At 42.6% G+C, this 20,090-nt stretch overlaps 1 protein-coding gene across 1 annotated transcript in view; it reads left to right on the forward strand.

Annotated features, from left to right (window-relative positions):
* The first annotated feature begins 441 nt into the window (after positions 1–441).
* The window catches only part of LOC139584553 (guanine nucleotide-binding protein G(i) subunit alpha-1), a 71,803-nt gene continuing 52,154 nt past the window's right edge, over positions 442–20,090 (forward strand). The window contains exon 1 of the mRNA XM_071416553.1: positions 442–904. Within this exon, the coding sequence (XP_071272654.1) occupies positions 727–904 (178 nt within the window). The 5' untranslated portion in view covers positions 442–726. The remainder of the gene's footprint in view (positions 905–20,090) is intronic.

Consider the following 20,090-nt stretch of genomic DNA (forward strand, 5'->3'; position numbering starts at 1 on the left):
TCAACACATAATCAACTATATTGTGAATTATTAGCATTTTCTAAATTAGGATTTAACATTGATAATGTTAAATCAATGACTATTAAAGTGCAATTGAACAGGGAAATGGACCCTCATCCAGATACTGTATCTACATTGTTTGTAGTCAAATCTTTGGGCCAGGCTCTGAAACCTGGCACTGCACTATTAGGTAGGCTACTTTCCTGACTTCTGAATGTCTGTAAAGATAACACAGCGATAGGTTAGATAAAATATTGTATGTAATGCACCCAACTGCTTTTTTAGCCTGTCATGTATGTAAACTCATAGGTACAACATTTTGCCCTCATCTCAAAGAGTTTAGCGAATCACCTCAAGAAAGCAGCAATATTATAACTTTGGTGCCACTGTGCCGACAGAAAATACAATTTTGAGGAAAGGGCTGCGCGCTATCACGCATGCGCAGACATCGGGTACGTGAACAACGGGAAACAGTCCATTGATCAACAGCTCAAACAGGCAAAAAAAACGCTGCTTAACCGTTCCTCTTTTTAAAATTGGGAAATGATCATCAAAGTACCTCTAAATCGTTATAGAAGATAAATAGAAACCACAACGAAAAGCTTTTTTTGAAGGAAAGTAATTTTAGAAGTGCTGCTGAGAAACAATTTATTTGGCTAGACTGGGTGCGAGGCAAGGGCGTGTTTGAATCTCAGAGGGAGGCTCCCTCCTTGTTTTAGCTTGTGCATGTTATTGCATTGTGTATATTTGGTCTTTAACTGTTACGTTTTGGGAATCGGCTTGAAGATGGGGTGTACTCTGAGCACGGATGATAAGCAGGCGCAGGAGCGCAGTAAAATGATCGACAGAAATTTACGGGACGACGGGGAAAAAGCAGCACGGGAGGTTAAGTTGCTTCTGCTCGGTGAGACCAAGACGGAGTGTTGAACGAATGGTTGAATGAAAAATTAGCTAGTTCGCTAACCTTGGTTAACTAGCTAGCTATATACCCAGCTAACGTTAGCTAGTTTTATACAGGTGGTGCACAAGAGTTTGATAGTGCCAATATTGGCAACTTTTTATGAATGGAATTAAAATTAACTCATTCAAATAGCTAGCTAACGTTAGCTCGTTAACTATGTTAAGTAGCGAACTAACGTTAGCTACTTAACATAGTTAGCTAGTCCTGTTGAGTTAGTCCTACTGGCAATGAACTAACTAAGCTTGCTAGGTAACTATCCCTAGCCTTATTGGCTAACTAATCCCTAGCCGATTAACTCAATGATGTACAATGGAGTTGAGCGGTAATTAGTGTGAGCGGACTAGAGCTCGGACGTCACTTATTTTATATACTATTGTACTGATTTCCGCACCTAAAGAACATCCCGCAAGTACACACAACAATGTCGTGTTTAATTGCGGAAAATTCTTTGGGTGATGAAATCAGTAGTTTAATAAAACATAAATGTTGTGTCGTATGAACTCCAGTCCGCCTACACGAGTTGCTGCTCAACTCCATTGTGAATGATGGAATTGAGTTTAAACGCCTAGCTAATCCGTCTAGGTATCTCAGTGATTCAGGTGTCATGGCTAACTAACGTTAATGTTAGTCTCAATGATCAGATTAACTAGGTGGCTAACATTACCTAGCTAGTAAACCAAATTATTTACCTAGCTGATGTTAAATTAGCAAAGTATCCTGTCTTGATTTGCACTGCCATAGCAAAGCCGTTTGAGCTACTACAGCCAAGTTTTTCTGATTGACACTGATTTATTGAACAAAGGGCTCTCAAATTTTTAGCTGAGTGTGCACAACTGTGTGTGCACTCAGATAGCTTGAAAAATAATGAATCATAGCTACACTATATATACAAAAGTATGTGGACACCCCTTCAAATGAGTGGATTCGGCTATTTCAGCCACACCCATTGCTGACAGGTGTATAAAATCAAGCACAGCCATGCATTCTCCATAGACAAACATTGGCAGTAGAATGGCCTTACTGAAGAGCTCAGTGACTTTCAACATGGCACTGTCATAGGATGCCACCTTTCCAACAAGTCAGTTCGTCAAATGTCTGCCCTGCTAGAGCTGACCCTGTCAATTGTAAGTGCTGTTATTGTGAAGTGGAAATGTCTAGGAGCAGCAGCTGCTCTGCCGCAAAGTGGTAGGCCACACAAACTCACAGAACGGGACCGCCAACTGCTGAAGCACTTAGCGTGTAAGAAATCGTCTGTCCTTGGTTGCAACACTCACTACAGAGTTCCAAATTGTCACCACAAGGGCTGATCGTCGGAAGTTTCATGAAATGGGTTTCCATGGCCGAGCAGTGCACGCACACAAGCCTAAGATCACCATACGCAATGCCAAGCATTGGCTGGAGTGGTGTAAAGCTTGCCGCCATTGGACTCTGGAGCAGTGGAAACGTGTTCTCTGGCGTGCTGAATCACGCTTCACCATCTGGCATTCCGACGGACGAATATGGGTTTGCCCATGATTTTGGAATGAGATTAGCAAGCTAATTTGGCTACAAAACTGCAATGAATTCATCCAATGGTTAAGTAGTCTAGCTAGACTTGGAATTGCATTTACAGTAACATAGATCGCTACTAGTATGAGCCATATGACAAATCGTAGTAGCTAAAAGTATGAGTCATTAAACTCTTGCTATAAATGGACATGGCTTCTTCCACTCTCCTTTTTGCTGTAATAATAGTTCTAAGATTCCCACAGCATGATAATGTGTCTGTTTGTCAGTCAACTACCCATGTTATTTGTGTAATGGTCAGGTTTTATCATTTATTATGTTTCTGTTTGCTTCTCGAATAGATGTATGTTTTGTATATATTATTAAAATATTAAATGTTTTATTTTAAAGATAGCCAGTAGGGTTGCACATTTTGGGGGAATATTAAGAGGTGGAAACTTTCCGTGGGAATTAACGGGAATATATGCAAATGAATATTAATACAATTTAAATGTACATGTTTTTCTTGCCAGCATAGTTGGTGTCCAACATGTATGCTGTGGCGTGTATGGGCTTCAGGCAGAAGTCTTCACACTTTTTGATGTATTCCAGAACTGCAGTTTCCTCTGCTTGGAGCAACAGTGAAGTGGGCAGGGTAGTATGGATTTCTTCTCTTACATCTGCAAGCACAGTCTGAACATCAGACAGGATGGCATTGTCTCTCTCAGTCCGTGCAATAGCTACTGCTATAAGTTTCAGGCTGCTTACCACTCCCAAAATACATCATCCAGGAGGATCCTCTTGATTGGGCTGTCCATAGCCGTAGACTGTGATATGGCCAGTTCTTGGAGAGACTCCTTCCCCTCCAGGAGACTGTCAAACATGATGACAACGCCACCCCAAATGGTGTTGCTGGGCAGCTTCTATGTGGTGCTCTTATTCTTCTCACCTTGCTTGGTGAGGTAGATTGCTGCTATAACTTGATGACCCTTCACATACCTAACCATTTCCTTGGCTCTCTTGTAGAGTGTATCTATTGTTTTCAGTGCCATGATGTCCTTGAGGAGCAGATTCAATGCATGAGCAGCACAGCCAATGGGTGTGATGTAAGGGTAGGACTCTTCTTAAGACCAAGCAGCCTTCATGTTTGCAGCATTATCTGTCACTAGTGCAAATACCTTCTGTGGTCCAAGGTCATTGCATACTGCCTTCAGCTCATCTGCAATGTGGGACTTTTGTCAGAGGTTGCTTGTTGTGAGCGCTGAGGGAACTTGAGCACCTGGCCAGATGATTCTGCATCTTTGTTGCATGATTTGGCACAGTATTTGCAAATGTACACAGATTTTCCTTCTATAATATCTGCAGTGAAATGTCTCCACACATTAGATAGTGCCTGTGGCATTTTCCTGTAAAAAAAACAACAAATACAATTCCATGTACAGATAAATAGTTAGGCAGTTAGAATAAACAATTCATTTGTAAGATAAATGTTTTAGTTCTGAAGGATTCATTGCTATAGAAATGTACCTGGATAAAAGGTGAGCCACTTTCTTGTTACTGGTTATCCCATTTTGAATTCAGTTGACCAAAGTTACTTTGCCAACTCCTCAAACCTGATTTGTAGTATAGGGCTCATGAGTGCTGTCTGTGTGGTGTGTTTACATGCAAAGACTCCGCCTCCACACCCTGGTTTCCCAGAGAACGTCCACTGGCAACTCAGGTAGTCTAGTATTAAAGTTTAATTAGTTATAAACTCAGCAAAAAAATGAATTGTCCCTTTTTCCGGACCCTGTCTTTCAAAGCTAATTTGTAAAAATCCAAATTCATTATAAATGGTTTAAACTCTGTTTCCCAAGCTTGTTCAATGAACCATGAACAATTAATGCACCTGTGGAACTGTCGTTAAGACACTAACAGCTTAGACGGAAGGCAATTAAGGTCACAGTTATGAAAACTTAGGACACTAAAGAGGCCTTTCTACTGACTCTACTGAAAAACACCAAAAGAAAGATGCCCAGGGTCCCTGCTCATCTGCGTGAACGTGCCTTAGGCTTGCTGCAAGGAGGCATGAGGACTGCAGATGTGGCCAGGGCAATAAATTGCAATGTCCGTACTGTGAGACGCCTAAGACAGGGAGACGGGACGGACAGCTGCTCGTCCTCGCAGTGGCAGACCACGTGTAACACCTGCACAGGATCGGTACATCCGAACATCACACCTGCGGACAGGTACAGGATGGCAACAACAACTACCTGAGTTACACCAGGAACGCACAATCCCTCCATCAGTGCTCAGACTGTCCCCAATAGACTGAGAGAGGCTGGGCTGAGGTCTTGTAGGCCTGTTGTAAGGCAGGTCCTCACCAGACATCACTGGCAACAACGTTGACTATGGGCACAAACCCACCGTCACTGGACCAGACGGGACTGGCAAAAAGTGCTCTTCACTGACGAGTCGCGGTTTTGTCTCACCAGGGATGATGGTTAGATTTGCGGTTATCGTCGAAGGAATGAGCGTTACACCGAGGCCTGTACTCCGGAGCGGGATCGATTTTTAGGTGGAGGGTCTGTCGTGGTCTCGGGCGGTCTGTCACAGCATCATCGTACTGAGCTTGTTGTCATTGCAGGCAATCTCAACGCTGTGCGTTACAGGGAAGACATCCTCCTCCTTCATGTGGTACCCTTCCTGCAGGCTCATCCTGACATGACCCTCCAGCATGACAATGCCACCAGCCATACTGCTCATTCTGTGCGTGATATCCTTCAAGTCAGGAATGTCAGTGTTCTGCCATGGCCAGCGATGAGCCCGATCTCAATTCCACTGAGCACATCTGGAACCTGTTGGATCGGAGGGTGAGGGCTAGGCCCCCCCCCCCCCCCCTCCCCAGAAATGTCCGGGAACTTGCAGGTGCCTTGGTGGAAGAGTGGGGTAACATCTCACAGCAAGACCTGGCAAATCTGGTGCAGTCCATGAGGAGGAGATGCACTGCAGTACTTAATGCAGCTGGTGTCCACACCAGATACTGTTACTTTTGATTTTGACCCCCCTTGGTTCAGGGACACATTATTCAATTATTCAGTCACATGTCTGTGGGACTTGTTTAGTTTGTCTCGGTTGTTGAATCTTATGTTCATACAAGTGTTTACACATGTTAAGTTTGCTGAAAATAAATGCAGTTGACAGTGAGAGGACGTTTCTATTTTTGCTGAGTTCATGTACGGAATATGCATCACATCATCCAACAAAATGCTTACTTGTACGTTCCTTATCGACAATGCAGCAACAATAAGGAATAGTAAAAAAAAAATACAAAAAAATAAAAAAGGAATACGAACATAGTAAATGGCAGAATATAATAAACATTTTAGCTTAAGTATAATACAGGAAGGCACAATTTATAGAACAATATTTACATGTGTAGTGGAGATGTGGGGGTCAAGTGTATAATAGGAGTCTGGTAGTAGCAGTTGTGACGTGTGCTAAGGTACGGAGAATCAGAGCAGGTCGTCGTTCAAGTGTTCAGCAGTCTCACTTGTAGATATTTTTAGCAACTTTTATATGTTCAGTGGAACCCAATTTGAGACCTGTGTCTCATTTTATAATGGTGGCCTAAGGACAATTTTTTTTTTTAATCAAAACAACAAAAAATAACTTCCAAGACAGCTATAAATACATTGCATCAGGTTATTACAACAAGTTGTACAAATCAATTGATACAGTTGCACTCTTCAGTGAACTTATTCAACAAGAGTTTTAAACTGCCCTATCAGCACCAGGCAATCCAGGTTGTAATTTGTTTTATAAGGTATTCCATAACTGTGCTGTGTTAACTAAAGGGGGATTTATCAAACTGTAGAGACAAGCGGGACCTTTCATTCGAACGGGTTTGGTATCTCATATTTTTGTTTCAACAGGGAAGTGAGCTATGTTGGAAGCTTGTGGATCAGATCTTTGTAAACGAGAAGGGAGTAATGAAGTGATCTATGGGATTTTAGTGAATTCCAGCAGACCTTCTGATACAGGATGCAGTGATGAGTATCAAAACTGTCACCTGTAATAAAGCGAAGGGCGCTATGGTAGACGGTATCCAAAGGTTTAAGAGTAGTGGCTGCTGCATTCTGGTAAATGGTGTCGCCATAGTCAAGAACTGGCAGGAACGTTGACTGTACAATCTGCTGCCTGCTGTTCATGGAGAGGCAACATTTTATTTCAGCTTTTTAACTAGCATCAGTATGTTAAAAAAAAAAAAAACAGATCTTTATCAATCCAAACGCCCAGATATTTACAGATGGGAACCAACTCGATGAAAGAACCATCCAATGAGTGAATATGTAACCCATCTGACAAATGCTTCCGTGAATTAGAGAACTTCTATTTAGTTTTGCCTGCATTAAGTACAAGTTTTAAATCAACAAGGGGTTTCTGTAAGGGAGGGATCTTAGCACCACCAACTTCCAGCGCCAACAGAGATGGCCGCCTCGCTTCGCGTTCCTAGGAAATTATGCAGTATTTTGTTTTTTATGTGTTATTTCTTACAATGTTACCCCAGGAAATCTTAGGTTTTATTACATACAGTCGGGAGGAACTATTGGATATAAGAGCAACGTCAACTCACCAACATTACGACCATGAATACGACTTTCCCGAAGCGGATCCTCTGTTTGGCCTACCACCCAGGACAATGGATCGGATCCCAGCCGGCAACCCAAAACAACTGCGCCGTAGAAGGGGTAGACTGAGCGGTCTTCTGGTCAGGCGCCGTAGACGGGCACATCGCGCACCGCATGAAATCTGAGCAAGGGTAGCATTCCAGAGAGACATCAGAGACTGTAACGTTCTTTGTTTCATGGAAACATGGCTCACTCGAGACACGCTGAGTCGGTACAGCCACCTGGTTTCTTCACACATCGCGCCGACAGAAACAAGCATCTCTCTGGTAAGAAGAAGGGCGGGGGTGTATGCCTTATGATTAACTAGACGCCGTGTGATCATAACAACATACAGGAACTCAAGTCCTTTTGTTCACCTGACTTAGAATTCCTCACAATCAAATGCCGACTGCATTATCTACCAAGAGAATTCTCTTCGATCATAATCACAGTCGTGTATATTCCCCCCAAAGCAGACACATCGACGGCCCTGAAAGAACTTCATTCGACTCTATGTAAACTTGAAACCACATATCCTGAGGCCGCATTTATTGTATCTGGGGATTTTAACAAGGCTAATCTGAGAACAAGGCTCCCCAAATTCTAGCAGCATATCGATTGTGCTACCAGCGCTGGCAAAACCCTAGATCACTGTTATTCTAACTTCCGCGACGCATATAAGGCCCTCCCCCGCCTTCCGGAAAATCTGACCACGACTCCATTTTGTTGCTCCCAGCCTATAGACAGAAACTAAAACAGGAAGCACCCGCGCTCAGGTCTGTTCAACGCTGGTCCAACCAATCGGATTCCACGCTTCAAGATTGCTTCGATCACGTGGACTGGGATATGTTCCGCATAACGTCGAACAACAACATTGACGAATACGCTGGTTCAGTGATGTTGTACCCACAGCGTCTATTAAAACATTCCCCAACCAGAAACCGTGGAATGATGGCAGCATTCGCGCGAAACTGAAAGCGCGAACCACTGCTTTTAATCAGGGCAAGGTGACCGGAAACATGACCGAATACAAACAGTGTAGCTATTCCCTCCAAGGCAATCAAACAAGCTAAGCGTCAGTATAGAGACAAAGTGGAGTCGCAATTCAATGGCTCAGACACGAGGTTTGTGGCAGGGTCTACAGTCAATCACGGACTACAAAAGAAATACCAGCCCCGTCGTGGACCACGATACCTTGCTCCCAGACAGACTAAACAACTTCTTTGCTTGCTTTGAGGACAATACAGTGCCACTGACATGGCCCGCTACTGAAACCTGGGGGCTCTCCTTCACTGTAGCCAACGTGAGTAAAACATTTAAACGTGTTAACCCTTGCAAGGCTGCAGGCCCAGACGGCCTCCCTAGCCGTGTCCTCAGAGCATGCGCAGACCAGCTGGCTGGTGTGTTTACAGACATATTCAATCAATCCTTATCCCAGTCTGCTGTTCCCACATGCTTCAAGAGGGCCACCATTGTTCCTGTTCCCAAGAAAGCTAAGGTAACTGAGCTAAATGACTACCGCCCTGTAGCACTCGCCGCCGTCATCATGAAGTGCTTTGAGAGACTAGTCAAGGACCATATCACCTCCACCCTACCTGACACCCTAGACCCACTCCAATTTGCTTACCGGCCCAATAGGTTCACAGACGACGCAATCGCCATCACACTGCACACTGCCCTAACCCATCTGGACAAGAGGAATACCTATGTAAGAATGCTGTTCATCGATTACAGCTCAGCATTTAACACCATAGTACCCTCCAAACTCGTCATTAAGCTCGAGACCCTGGGTCTCGACCCCGCCCTGTGCAACTGGGTCCTGGACTTCCTGATGGGCCACCCCAGGTGGTGAGGATAGGTAACAACATCTCCACCCCGCTGATCCTCAACACTGGGTCCCCACAAGGGTGCGTTCTCAGCCCTCTCCTGTACTCCGTTCACCCAGGACTGCGTGGCCATGCACGCCTCCAACTCAATCATCAAGTTTGCAGACGACACTACAGTGGTAGGCTTGATTACCATCAACAACGAGATGGCCTACAGGGAGGAGGTGAGGGCCCTTGGAGTGTGGTGTCATGAAAATAACCTCACACTCAATGTCAACAAAACAGAGGAGATGATCGTGGACTTCAGGAAACAGCAGAGGGAGCAGCCCCCTATCTACATTGACGGACAGTAGTGGAGAAGGGAAAGGTTTTAAGTTCCTCGGCGTACACATCACGGACAAACTGAGATGGCCCACCCACACAGACAGTGTGGTGAAGAAGGCGCGCAGCAGCACCTCTTCAACCTCAGGAGGCTGAAGAAATTCGGCTTGTCACCAAAAACACTCACAAACTTTTACAGATGCACAATCGAGAGCATCCTGTCGGGCTGTATCCACCGCCTGGTACGGCAGGCCGTAAGGCTCTCCAGAGGGTAGTGAGGTCTGCACAACGCATCACCGGGTGCAAACTACCTGCCCTCCAGGACACCTACACCACCCGATGTCACAGAAAGGCCAAAAAGATAATCAAGGACAACAACAGCCCGAGCCACTGCCTGTTCACCCCGCTATCATCCAGAAGGCGAGGCCAGTACAGGTGCATCAAAGCAGGGACCGAGAGACTGAAAAACAGCTTCTATCTCAAGGCCAGCAGACTGTTAAACAGCCATCACTAACATTGAGTGGCTGCTGCCAACATACTGACTCAACTCTAGCCACTTTAATAATGAAAAGATTGATGTAATCAATTTATCACTAGTCACTTTATATAATGCTTACATACCCTACATTACTCATCTCATATGTATATACTGTACGCTATACCATCTACTGCATCTTGCCGATGCCGTTTGGGCATCACTCATTCATATATTTTTATGTACATATTCGTATTCATTCCTTTACACTTAGTTGTTGTGAAATTGTTAGGTTGTATTACTTGTTAGATATTACTGCATGGTCGGAAATAGAAGCACAAGCATTTCGCTAAACTCACATTAACATCTGCTAACCATGTGTATGTGACAAATAAATTTGATAATGTAACAATCAGATTGCATCTCTAACATAGCTTGGTCAACATTTGGTGCAATGGCATGCATAAGTTTTTCTTCTGCATACAGATGAATATTACAGGATTTAATACATAGACCAATATTTATGAAAATAGTGAAGAGAACAGGTTTTAAAATTGACCCCTGCATTACACCTTTCATAATAGAGGAAACTAGACTTGACACCATCAGAAAGCACACTGTGTCCTGTCTGTCAAATAGTTCTTAAACCATTTGCAAGACTCCTTGTCCAGAAACTGTTTCTAAGCCTGTTGGTATCAGACGTCTGCCCGATGTTAAGGGAGAGAATAACTCGTTGCTGGGGTGTGGGGGTTCCTTGATAATGCTGCGTGCCTTCCTCCGGCACCGTTTTGAGTAGATGTTCTAGATGGGATGTTCTGGATCTGGATGTTGCGGTTCTGGATGGAGCAATTCCCGTACCAGGCCGTGATCCAGCCGGTCATGCCGCTCTCAATGGTGCAGCTGTAGTATTTGGAGAGGACCTGGGGCGGCATGCCAAACTTCTTCAGCCACCTTAGGAAGTACAGACGCTGTTGTCTTCTTGACAAGAGTGGTGTTGGTCCATGATAAGTCCTCGGTGATGTGGAACTTATCAGTCTCTCTACTACAGTCCCATTGATGTAGATCGGTGAATGTAACCTTCAACTCCATTTGATTTGGTGACATTTAGGGAGAGGTTGTTGTCATGACACCACAACGGCAGTTCACTTACCTCCTCCCTATACGCTGACTCGTCATTGGTGGGCATCAGACCCAGGGCTCTGATCTAGGTGTCGATCTTGGAGGGGACAATAGTGTTGAATAGGGATGCACAATATATCGGTGAACATATCGGAATTGGCCGATACTAGCTAAAAATGGCAACATCGGTATCGGCCCGATATCTAGTTTAACGCCGATGTTAACTGATGTCAAAGCTACCGTGCATACCTATATAACGTAGGTACATGACGTAATAACGCCACGTAAAATGTTGTGCAACACAGCATTCCTAACCTTGCCCACACAATGGCTGCTGTGTGGATCGAGCAGTCAACAAGTCGAAAAAAGAAAGAGAACTTGAATGCAAAATCCATTAAAGCCAAGATAATGGAATTCATTGCCCTTGACAATCAGCAGTTCTCTGTCGTGGGTGATATTGGCTTTAGCCGACTGGTCGAGCACCGGTACACACTACTGCGCTATTTTTCAGATGTTGACCTACCGGAGTTGCACAGTAATATCGTCACTGCTATTAGCTTCATGACATACGTACTATAGAACGCCGTTTGGGTCTTTGCGTGTCAAATATACAGTAGCACTGTCAAAGCTGTACAAAAAAGTATGCAAACACCGGCCACGAATGATGTGTTTACAATACCGCGTTGGTAATAACATTTGTTTGACCGCAACTTCTGGGGTAGCTAGCTTTAGCTTGGTACCTAGCTAGCACCAATACAACCAGCCTGAAAACAATGACTAGTAGAAACTGCAGTGATTTTCATTATTCTTAGCAATGATTTAGGAATCCTTGTGTGTAAGCATTAGCTAGGTGGCCACTTGTTGTTCGCCTTTTGAAATTGAACTTCAGTTCATGAAAATAAATAGTTAGCCAGCTACTTAACCCTGTTGCCCAAAGCTAATGTTATAATCAGCCAGCAAACATCATCTGGCTAGTGATGCTCGACCGGGTTATGTGTTGTGAAGCTAGCCACAATAAGGATTAAGCAGAATTGTGGAATTTACGGTTTGCATTCAAAATAAAAGTATGCCATTGACAGTGATGCAAATTAATACAAATAGTAGAATTATGCCATACTTTTATTTTGAAGGCTAACCACACGTCCACTCTTGTGGCTAATCCTTATTGTGGCTAGCTTCACATAATCAAATAAGAACTGTCTTATAAATTAGGGTTATTTTAGGTGACACCTAGATTGTCGTTTTGCAATGTTTTTGGGGAACATTGTTTGCGTCCATGAGCTAGCTAGCTTTTTTAAAATGACCAGCACTGTAGGTGCACGAGACATCTTTACTAGCATCATAGCATACGTATCGATGAATCGTTGTGACATATTGAATACGAGCGATGGTGTAATCAATGTGTAATAACTATGTAAAAAATGTATGAACATGTTAAATTGTGACGTGCAGTCATATTCAGGTCCTGATTGGCCAACAAGCTTATGACATGTCAAATAGTGTTAACGGCGTTCCATAGAAATCCTGGTTGAGAATGAAACGACTGAATAAATGAACAACAAAACAGCACAGCAAGTAAGTGAAAGAAATAGGTTTTGATTATGTTTAACTTGTAATGGGGACATACGTAAATGCCAACAAAATAACTTTTTGGTGTGTGTAACCTTTTATTTAACTAGGCAAGTCGGTTAAGAACAAATTCTTATTTACAATGACTGGCCGGATGACGCTGGGCCAATTGTGCGCTGCCCTATGGGACTCCCAATCACGGCCGGATGTGATACAGCCTGGATTCGAACCAGGGACTGTAGTGACATCTCTTGCACCGACACGCAGTGCCTTAGACCGCTGTGTGTGTGTTGAGCATTCTAGTACAGTTAAATTGTTAAAAGGCCGCACATCTTTTTAAATATTGGGTATGTTTTTTTTGGCAAGGAAAATATTGGATATCGGTATTGGCCAAAAATGTCATATCGGTGCATCACTACTGTTGAATGCTGAACTGTAGTCAATGAACAGCATTCTCACAAGTGTTCCTCTTGTCCAGATGTGTTACGGTCGTGTGAATAGAGATGGAAATGGCATCTTCCGTGGATCTGTTGCAGCGGTAGGCAAATTGGAAGGGGGCCAGTGTACCTGGCATGCTGGCCTTTTGAGGGCCATGACGAGCTCCATTACACACATCTGTTGCAAAAAGTGCAACCCAAAGCCTCTGTAGGAAATGTCTACCACAGTCTTTCTTCCCTAAACTTGTGATTTAGCCTAAACTTTGGATGGCCATAAGTATTTTTATTGCATCACACGAACATTGTACAGATCAATATACAAATTTCACAAAAGACCAAAATAAAAAAATATAAACGCAACAAAAATGTAAACGCAACAATTTCAACAGTTTTACTGGGTTTACAATTCATATCAGTCAATTGAAATAAATAAATGAGGTCCTAATCTATGGATTTCAAATGACTGGGCAGGGGCAGAGCCATTGTCGGGCCTAGGCCCACCCACTGGGGAGCCTGGTCCAGCCAATCAGTGTATCTTTACCCACAAAAGGGCTTTATTACAGATAGCTGATGAAACGAGTATTTCTGCCTGAGTGATTGGTCTCAGACGATCCCGCATTTGAAGAAACCGGATGTGGATGTCCTGGGCTGGCGTGGTTACACGGTCGTCTGCGTTTTGTGAAGCCGGTTAGACATATTGTCAAATTCTCTTGTGGTAGAGAAATCAACATTACATTCTCTGTCAACAGCTCTGGTGGACATTCCTGCTGTCGGCATGCCAATTGCACGTGACATTGTTATGTGACGCAACTGCACATTTTTTGTGGCCTTTTGTCCCCAGTACAAGGTGCACCTGTGTAATGGTCATGCTGTTTAATCAGCGTCTTGATATTCCACACCTGTCAGGTGGATGGATTATCTTGGCAAAGGAGAAATGCTCACTAACAGGGATGTAAATCAATTTGTGCACGAAATTTGAGAAATAAGCTTTTTGTGCTTACTGGATCTTTTATTTCAGCTCATTAAGTGGTACAGTGGTCTAAGGCTGTGCTGAGGCGTCACTACAGCCTCCAGTTCAATTTTAAAAAATTCTATATTTTTTAACTAGGCAAGTCAGTTAAGAACAAATTCTTATTTTTAATGACGGCCTAGGAACAATGGGTTAACTGCCTTATTCAGAGGAAGAACGGCATATTTTTTTTACCTTGTCAGCTCGGGGATTCGATCTTGCAACCTTTTGGTTACTAGTCCAACGCTCTAACCACTAGGCTGCCTGCCACCCCAATCCCAGGCTGTGTCACAGCTGGCCGTGCCCGGGAGACCCATGAGTCGGTGCACAATTGGCCCAGCGTCGTCCGGGTTAGGGGAGGGTTTGGCTGGCCTGGATTTCCTGGACTCGTGCTCTAGCGACTTGTGGGGCCTGCAAGCTGACGTTGGTCGTCAGTTGGACAGTGTTTCCTCCCACACATTGGTGCGGCTGGCTTCCAGGTTAAGCGAGCAGTGTGTCAAGAAGCAGTGCGGCTTGCAGGGTTGTGTTTTGGAGGACGCATGGCCCTCGACCTTTGCCTCTCCCGAGTCCATAGGGGAGTTGTAGTGATGAGACTAGACTAACTACCAATTACTAAAATTTAAAGAAATAAAACAAAAACATGGGACACTTCACATTGTTTTATTTTTGTTCAGTATAATAAATAAAACCAGAGAGACACAAGCATATTACACTTTGATAATTTCCTATTTATGCATTTCAGGGATGTTATAATATTCTATATCAATTAGAAAAATATGTAAGTTTTTATTTTTTTTACCCATGAACTTCATTTATATCTTTGAGTACATTGTGTTAGTCACCTCCCTCACCCATTTGGTAGTCCTGTCTCCAGTTGGTGGTTGGCGGTTGCTTGGCAACATGCACAGGCTGGTTCACATTACCAGCAGTGAGGTCAACAGCGGGCTAAACAAACGCAACTGGGGCATGATGAACCACTCACCTGACTGCTGCTGGAAGACCTGGGCGTTATTAATTAAACTTACCTGGCTCTAAGGCTTGGGGATGAACCGAACTTGCCTACAGTGCCTTCAGAAAGTATTCATACCCTTTGACTTATTCCACATTTTGTTGTGTTAAAGCCTGAATTCAAAATGTATATATTTTCTCACCCATCTACACACAATGACAAATTGAATATTTTGGGGGGGAAATGTTTGGAAATGAAAATGAAATACAGAAATATCTAATTTACATACTGTAAGTACCCACACCCCTGAGTCAATACTTTTGTAGAAGCACCTTCGGCAGCTTTCCACACCTGGATTGTACAACATTTGCCTATTTTTATTTTCAAAATTATTCAAGCTCTGTCAAATTGGTTGTTGATCATTGCTAGACAATCATTCTGGTCTTGCCATAGATTTTCAAGTAGATTTAAGTCAAAACTGTAACTCTTCTAGAGGTCGACCGATTATGATTTTTCAACGCCGATACCGATTTATTGAAGGACCAAAAAAGCCGATACCGATTTTAATCGGCCGATTTATTAAAAAATAATTGTATTTGTAATAATGACAATTACAACAATACCGAATGAACACTTATTTTAACTTAATATAATACATCAATAAAATCAATTTAGCCTCAAATAAATAATGAAACATGTGCTATGTAAGAAAGGTAACGTTTCAGTTCCTTGCTCAGAACATGAGAACATATGAAAGCTGGTGGTTCCTTTTAACATGAGTCTTCAATATTCCCAGGTAAGAAGTTTTAGGTTGTAGTTATTATAGGAATTATAGGACTATTTCCCTCTATACCATTTGTATTTCATTAACCTTTGACTATTGGATGTTCTTATAGGCACTTTAGTATTGCCAGTGTAACAGTATAGCTTCCTTCCCTCTCCTCGCTCCTCCCTGGGCTCGAACCAGCAACACAACGACAACAGCCATCATCGAAGCAGCGTTACCCATGCAGAGCAAGGGGAACAACTACTAGAAGGCTCAGAGCGAGTGACGTTTGAAACGCTATTAGCGCGCGCTAACTAGCTGGCCATTTCACTTCGGTTACACCAGCCTCATCTCGGGAGTTGATAGGCTTGAAGTCATAAACAGCACAATGCTTGATGCACAATGAAGAGCTGCAGGCAAAACGCACGAAAGTGCTGTTTGAATGAATGTTTACGCTCCTGCTTCTGCCTACCACCGCTCAGTCAGATACTTAGATACTTGTATGCTCAGTCAGATTATATGCAACGCAGGACACGCTAGATAATATCTAGTAATATCATCAACCATGTGTAGTTAACTAGTGATTATGATTGATTGTTTTTTATAAGATAAGTTTAATGCTAGCTAGCAACTTACCTTGGCTTACTGCATTCGCGTAACAGGCAGTCTACTTGTGGAGTGCAACGAGAGAGGCAGGTCGTTATTGCGTTGGACTAGTTAACTGTAAGGTTGCAAGATTGGATCCCCTGAGCTGACAAGGTGAAAATCTGTCGTTCTGCCCCTAAACAAGGCAGTTAACCCACCGTTCCTAGGCCGTCATTGAAAATAAGAATGTGTTCTTAACTAACTTGCCTAGTTAAATAAAGGTATAAAAAGAATCGGCGCCCAAAAATACCGATTTCCGATTGTTATAAACTCTTCCACTTAGGAACATTCTCTGTGTACTTGGTAAGCAACTTCAGTGTAGAATTGGCCTTGTTTTAGGCAGTGTTGGGGGAAAAGTACTCCATTGTCATACATAAGTAAAAGATACCTTAATAGAAAATGAGTCAAGTGAAAGTCACCCAGTAAAATACTATTGGAGTAAAAGTCTAAGTATTTGGTTTTAAATATACTTAAGTATCAAAAGTAAATGTACTTAAGTATCAAAGTAAAAGTATAAACCATTTAAAATTCCTTATTATGCAAACCAGACGGCACATTTTCCATGTATTTTTAAAAAAAATTGATGGATTACCAGGGGCACACACCAACAAACGAAGCATTTGTGTTTAGTGAGTCCGCCAGATCAGAGGCAGTAGGGATGACCAGAGATGTTATGTTGATAAGCGTGTTAATTGGACCATTTTCATGTCAAAACGTAACGAGTACTTTTGGGTGTCAAGGAAAATGTATGGAGTACGTTATATACTTTAGGAATGTTGTGGAGTAAAAGTTGGCAAAAATATAAATACCACAAATTGCTTAAGTAGTACTTTAAAGTATTCGTACGTAAGTACTTTACACCACTGGTTTTAGGTTATTGTTCTGCTGAAAGTGGAATTAATCTCCCGGAGTCTGTTGGAAAGCAGAATGAACCAGGTTTTCCTCTAGGATTTTGCCTGTGCTTAGCTCCATTATGTTTCTTTTTTTTAATATTGAGAAACTCCACAGTCCTTAATGATTACAAGCATACCCATAACATGGAGAATGGTACTCGGTAATGTATTGGATTTGCCCCAAACAACACTTTGTATTCAGGAAAAAAGTTAATTGCTTTGCTACATTTTTTGCAGTATTACTTAAGTGCCTTGTTGCAAACAGGATGCATGTTTTGAAATATTTGTATTCTCTACAGGCTTCCATTTCGCTCTGTCAATTAGGTTAGTATTGTGAAGTAACAGTTTTCTCCTATCACAGCCAATAAAGTATGTTTTTAATTCAGCCTGCTTTAAAAAAAGATATGTTAAACACTATTGCACTCATTTGAGTCCATACATCTTGTGACTTGTTAAGCACATTTTTACTCCTGAACTTAAGGCTTGCCATAACAAAGGGATTTAATACTTATTAACAAGACATTTCAGCTTTACATTTTTTATATGTCAAATTCTAAAAACATTCAATTTTGACTATGGGGTAAGTCAGTGACACAAACATTGAATGTAATCAATTTTAAATTCATGTTGCAACACAACAAAATGTGGAAAAGTTTCTGAAGTCACTGTAGCTCTAAGATTGGGTGAACCAAACTTACCTGACTGCTGGGAAGCTGCTGTGAAGCTGCCTCAATAGGGTCTCTGGCATTAAAGCAGCTTTTCCCAGCCATTGGGTTCTCTGCATATCGGGCATGTTCTAGGCCAGGGCTTAATTGCAGTATCAGGTGCTGTATCCACAAAGTGTCTCAAGTATAAAAAATTGGTCATAAGTACTGAGAATAGACATTTTACTCATATGAGTAAAAATAAAAGCTATGCATGAATCTTTTTAGTTATGAGTTCCATCTAGTCGACATATTAAGTAGGCAGCGAGTCAGTTGTTCCTGCACAATAGACAGACTTTCTTTGGAGTTGTAGAATTTTGGGGGGGGGGATCTTTGTAATGACGGACCCATAAATAATCTAGGCCTATATGCAACAGTATTTTGACAACGATTTCGCATGAGGCCTAATTCACATGAAATGCCAAAATACCAACTAGTATCAACTAGGCTTATCAAAAATCAAAAATATATTTTTGATTATTTCATTAACCTACATGTTAGTTCAACTTATCCCTTTGGAGCGCAATATCACTTGTATTTTCTTTTAGATGCCTATACTTGGGGCATTTGAAAGCATCCTAGGGCCTATGTTAACTTTGATTGTTTTCGGTGAAAATGATAGACCTTTCAAACATTTTCTGCAACATTATTGACAAGTGACTTGATGCCTACTGTGCCAAAGTGATTTAGAGTTAGGGTGTTATCAAAATTCCGCTATTAACAACCATGTATGATTCAGTGCAATATGCCTATCGCATTCAAAATATCAGAATTGGTTAAAAGGTTATTCATGTCAACATTAGGCAAGAATTAAGAGTAAGCAAAGTGATCGTGTCAGGCTAATTACATTGCCTTTGGGAAAGTATTCAGACCCCTTGACTTTCAACATTTTATGTTACAGCCTTATTCTAAAATTGATTAAATCGTTTATTTTTCATTAATCTACACACTACCTGTTTTTTTGTGTGTTTTTTCTTTTCTAATTTATGCACAAAAAAATTATATGTAAATGTGATAAGTATTCAAACCCTTTACTTGGTACTTTGAAGCACCTTTGGCAGAGATTTACAGCATCGAGTCTTCTTGGGTATGACGCTACAAGCTTGGCACACCTGTATTTGGGGAGTTTCTCCCATTCTTCTCTGCAGATCCTCTCAAGCTCTCAGGTTAGATGGGGAGCGTAGCTGCACAGCTATTTTCAGGTCTCCAGAGATTTTCGATCAGGTTCAAATCCGGGCTGTGGCTGGGCCACTCAAGGACATTCAGAGACTTGTCCCGAAGCCACTCCTGCGTTGTCTTGGCTGTGTGCTTAGGGTTGTTGCCCTGTTGGCAGGTGAACGTTCACCCCAGTCTGAGGTCCTGAGCACTCTGGAGCAGGTTTTCATCAAGGATCTCTCTGTACTTTGCTCCGGTCATCTTTGCCTCAAACCTGACTAGTCTCCCATTCCTTGCCGCTGAAAAACATTCCCACAGCATGATGCTGCCACCACCGTGCTTTACCGTAGGGATGGTGCCAGGTTTACTCCAGACGTGACGCTTGGCATTCAGGCCAATCTTGGTTTCATCAGACCCAGAGAATCTTGTTTCTCATGATCTGGGAGTCCTTTAGGTGCCTTTTGGCAAACTTCAAGCGGGCTGTCATGTGCCTTTTACTGAGGGGTGGCTTCCATCTGGCCACTCTACCCTAAAGGCCTGATTGGTGGATTGCTGCAGAGATTGTTGTTCTCCCATCTCCACAGAGGATCTCTGGAGCTCTGTCAGTGAACATCGGGTTCTTGGTCACCTCCCTGACCAAGGCCTTTCTCCCCCGATTGCGCAGTTTGAAGGGGCGGCCAGCTTTAGGAAGAGTCTTGGTGGTTCCAAACCTCTTCCATTTTTAAGAATGATGGAGGCCACTGTGTTCTTGGACCTTCAGTGCTGCAGAAATGTTTTGGTACCCTTTCCCAGATCTATGCCTCGACACAATCCTGTCTCTGCTCTACGGACAATTCCTTCAACCTCATGGCTTGGTTTTTGCTCTGACATGCACGGTCAACTGTGGGACCTTATATAGACAGGTGTGCCTTTCCAAATCATGTCCAATCAATTGAATTTAACACAGGTGGACAACAATCAAGTTGTAGAAACATCTCAAGCATGATCATTGGAAACAGGAGAATTTTATTTATTGAATCCATTTTAGAATAAGGCTGTAACGTAACAGAATGTGGAAAAAGTCAAGGGATCTGAATACTTTCCGAAGGCACTGTTTATCAAACGGTTTACCATTGCAATTTTTGACG

Source organism: Salvelinus alpinus, chromosome 9, assembly GCF_045679555.1.
Source record: "Salvelinus alpinus chromosome 9, SLU_Salpinus.1, whole genome shotgun sequence".
Lineage (NCBI taxonomy): Eukaryota > Metazoa > Chordata > Actinopteri > Salmoniformes > Salmonidae > Salvelinus > Salvelinus alpinus.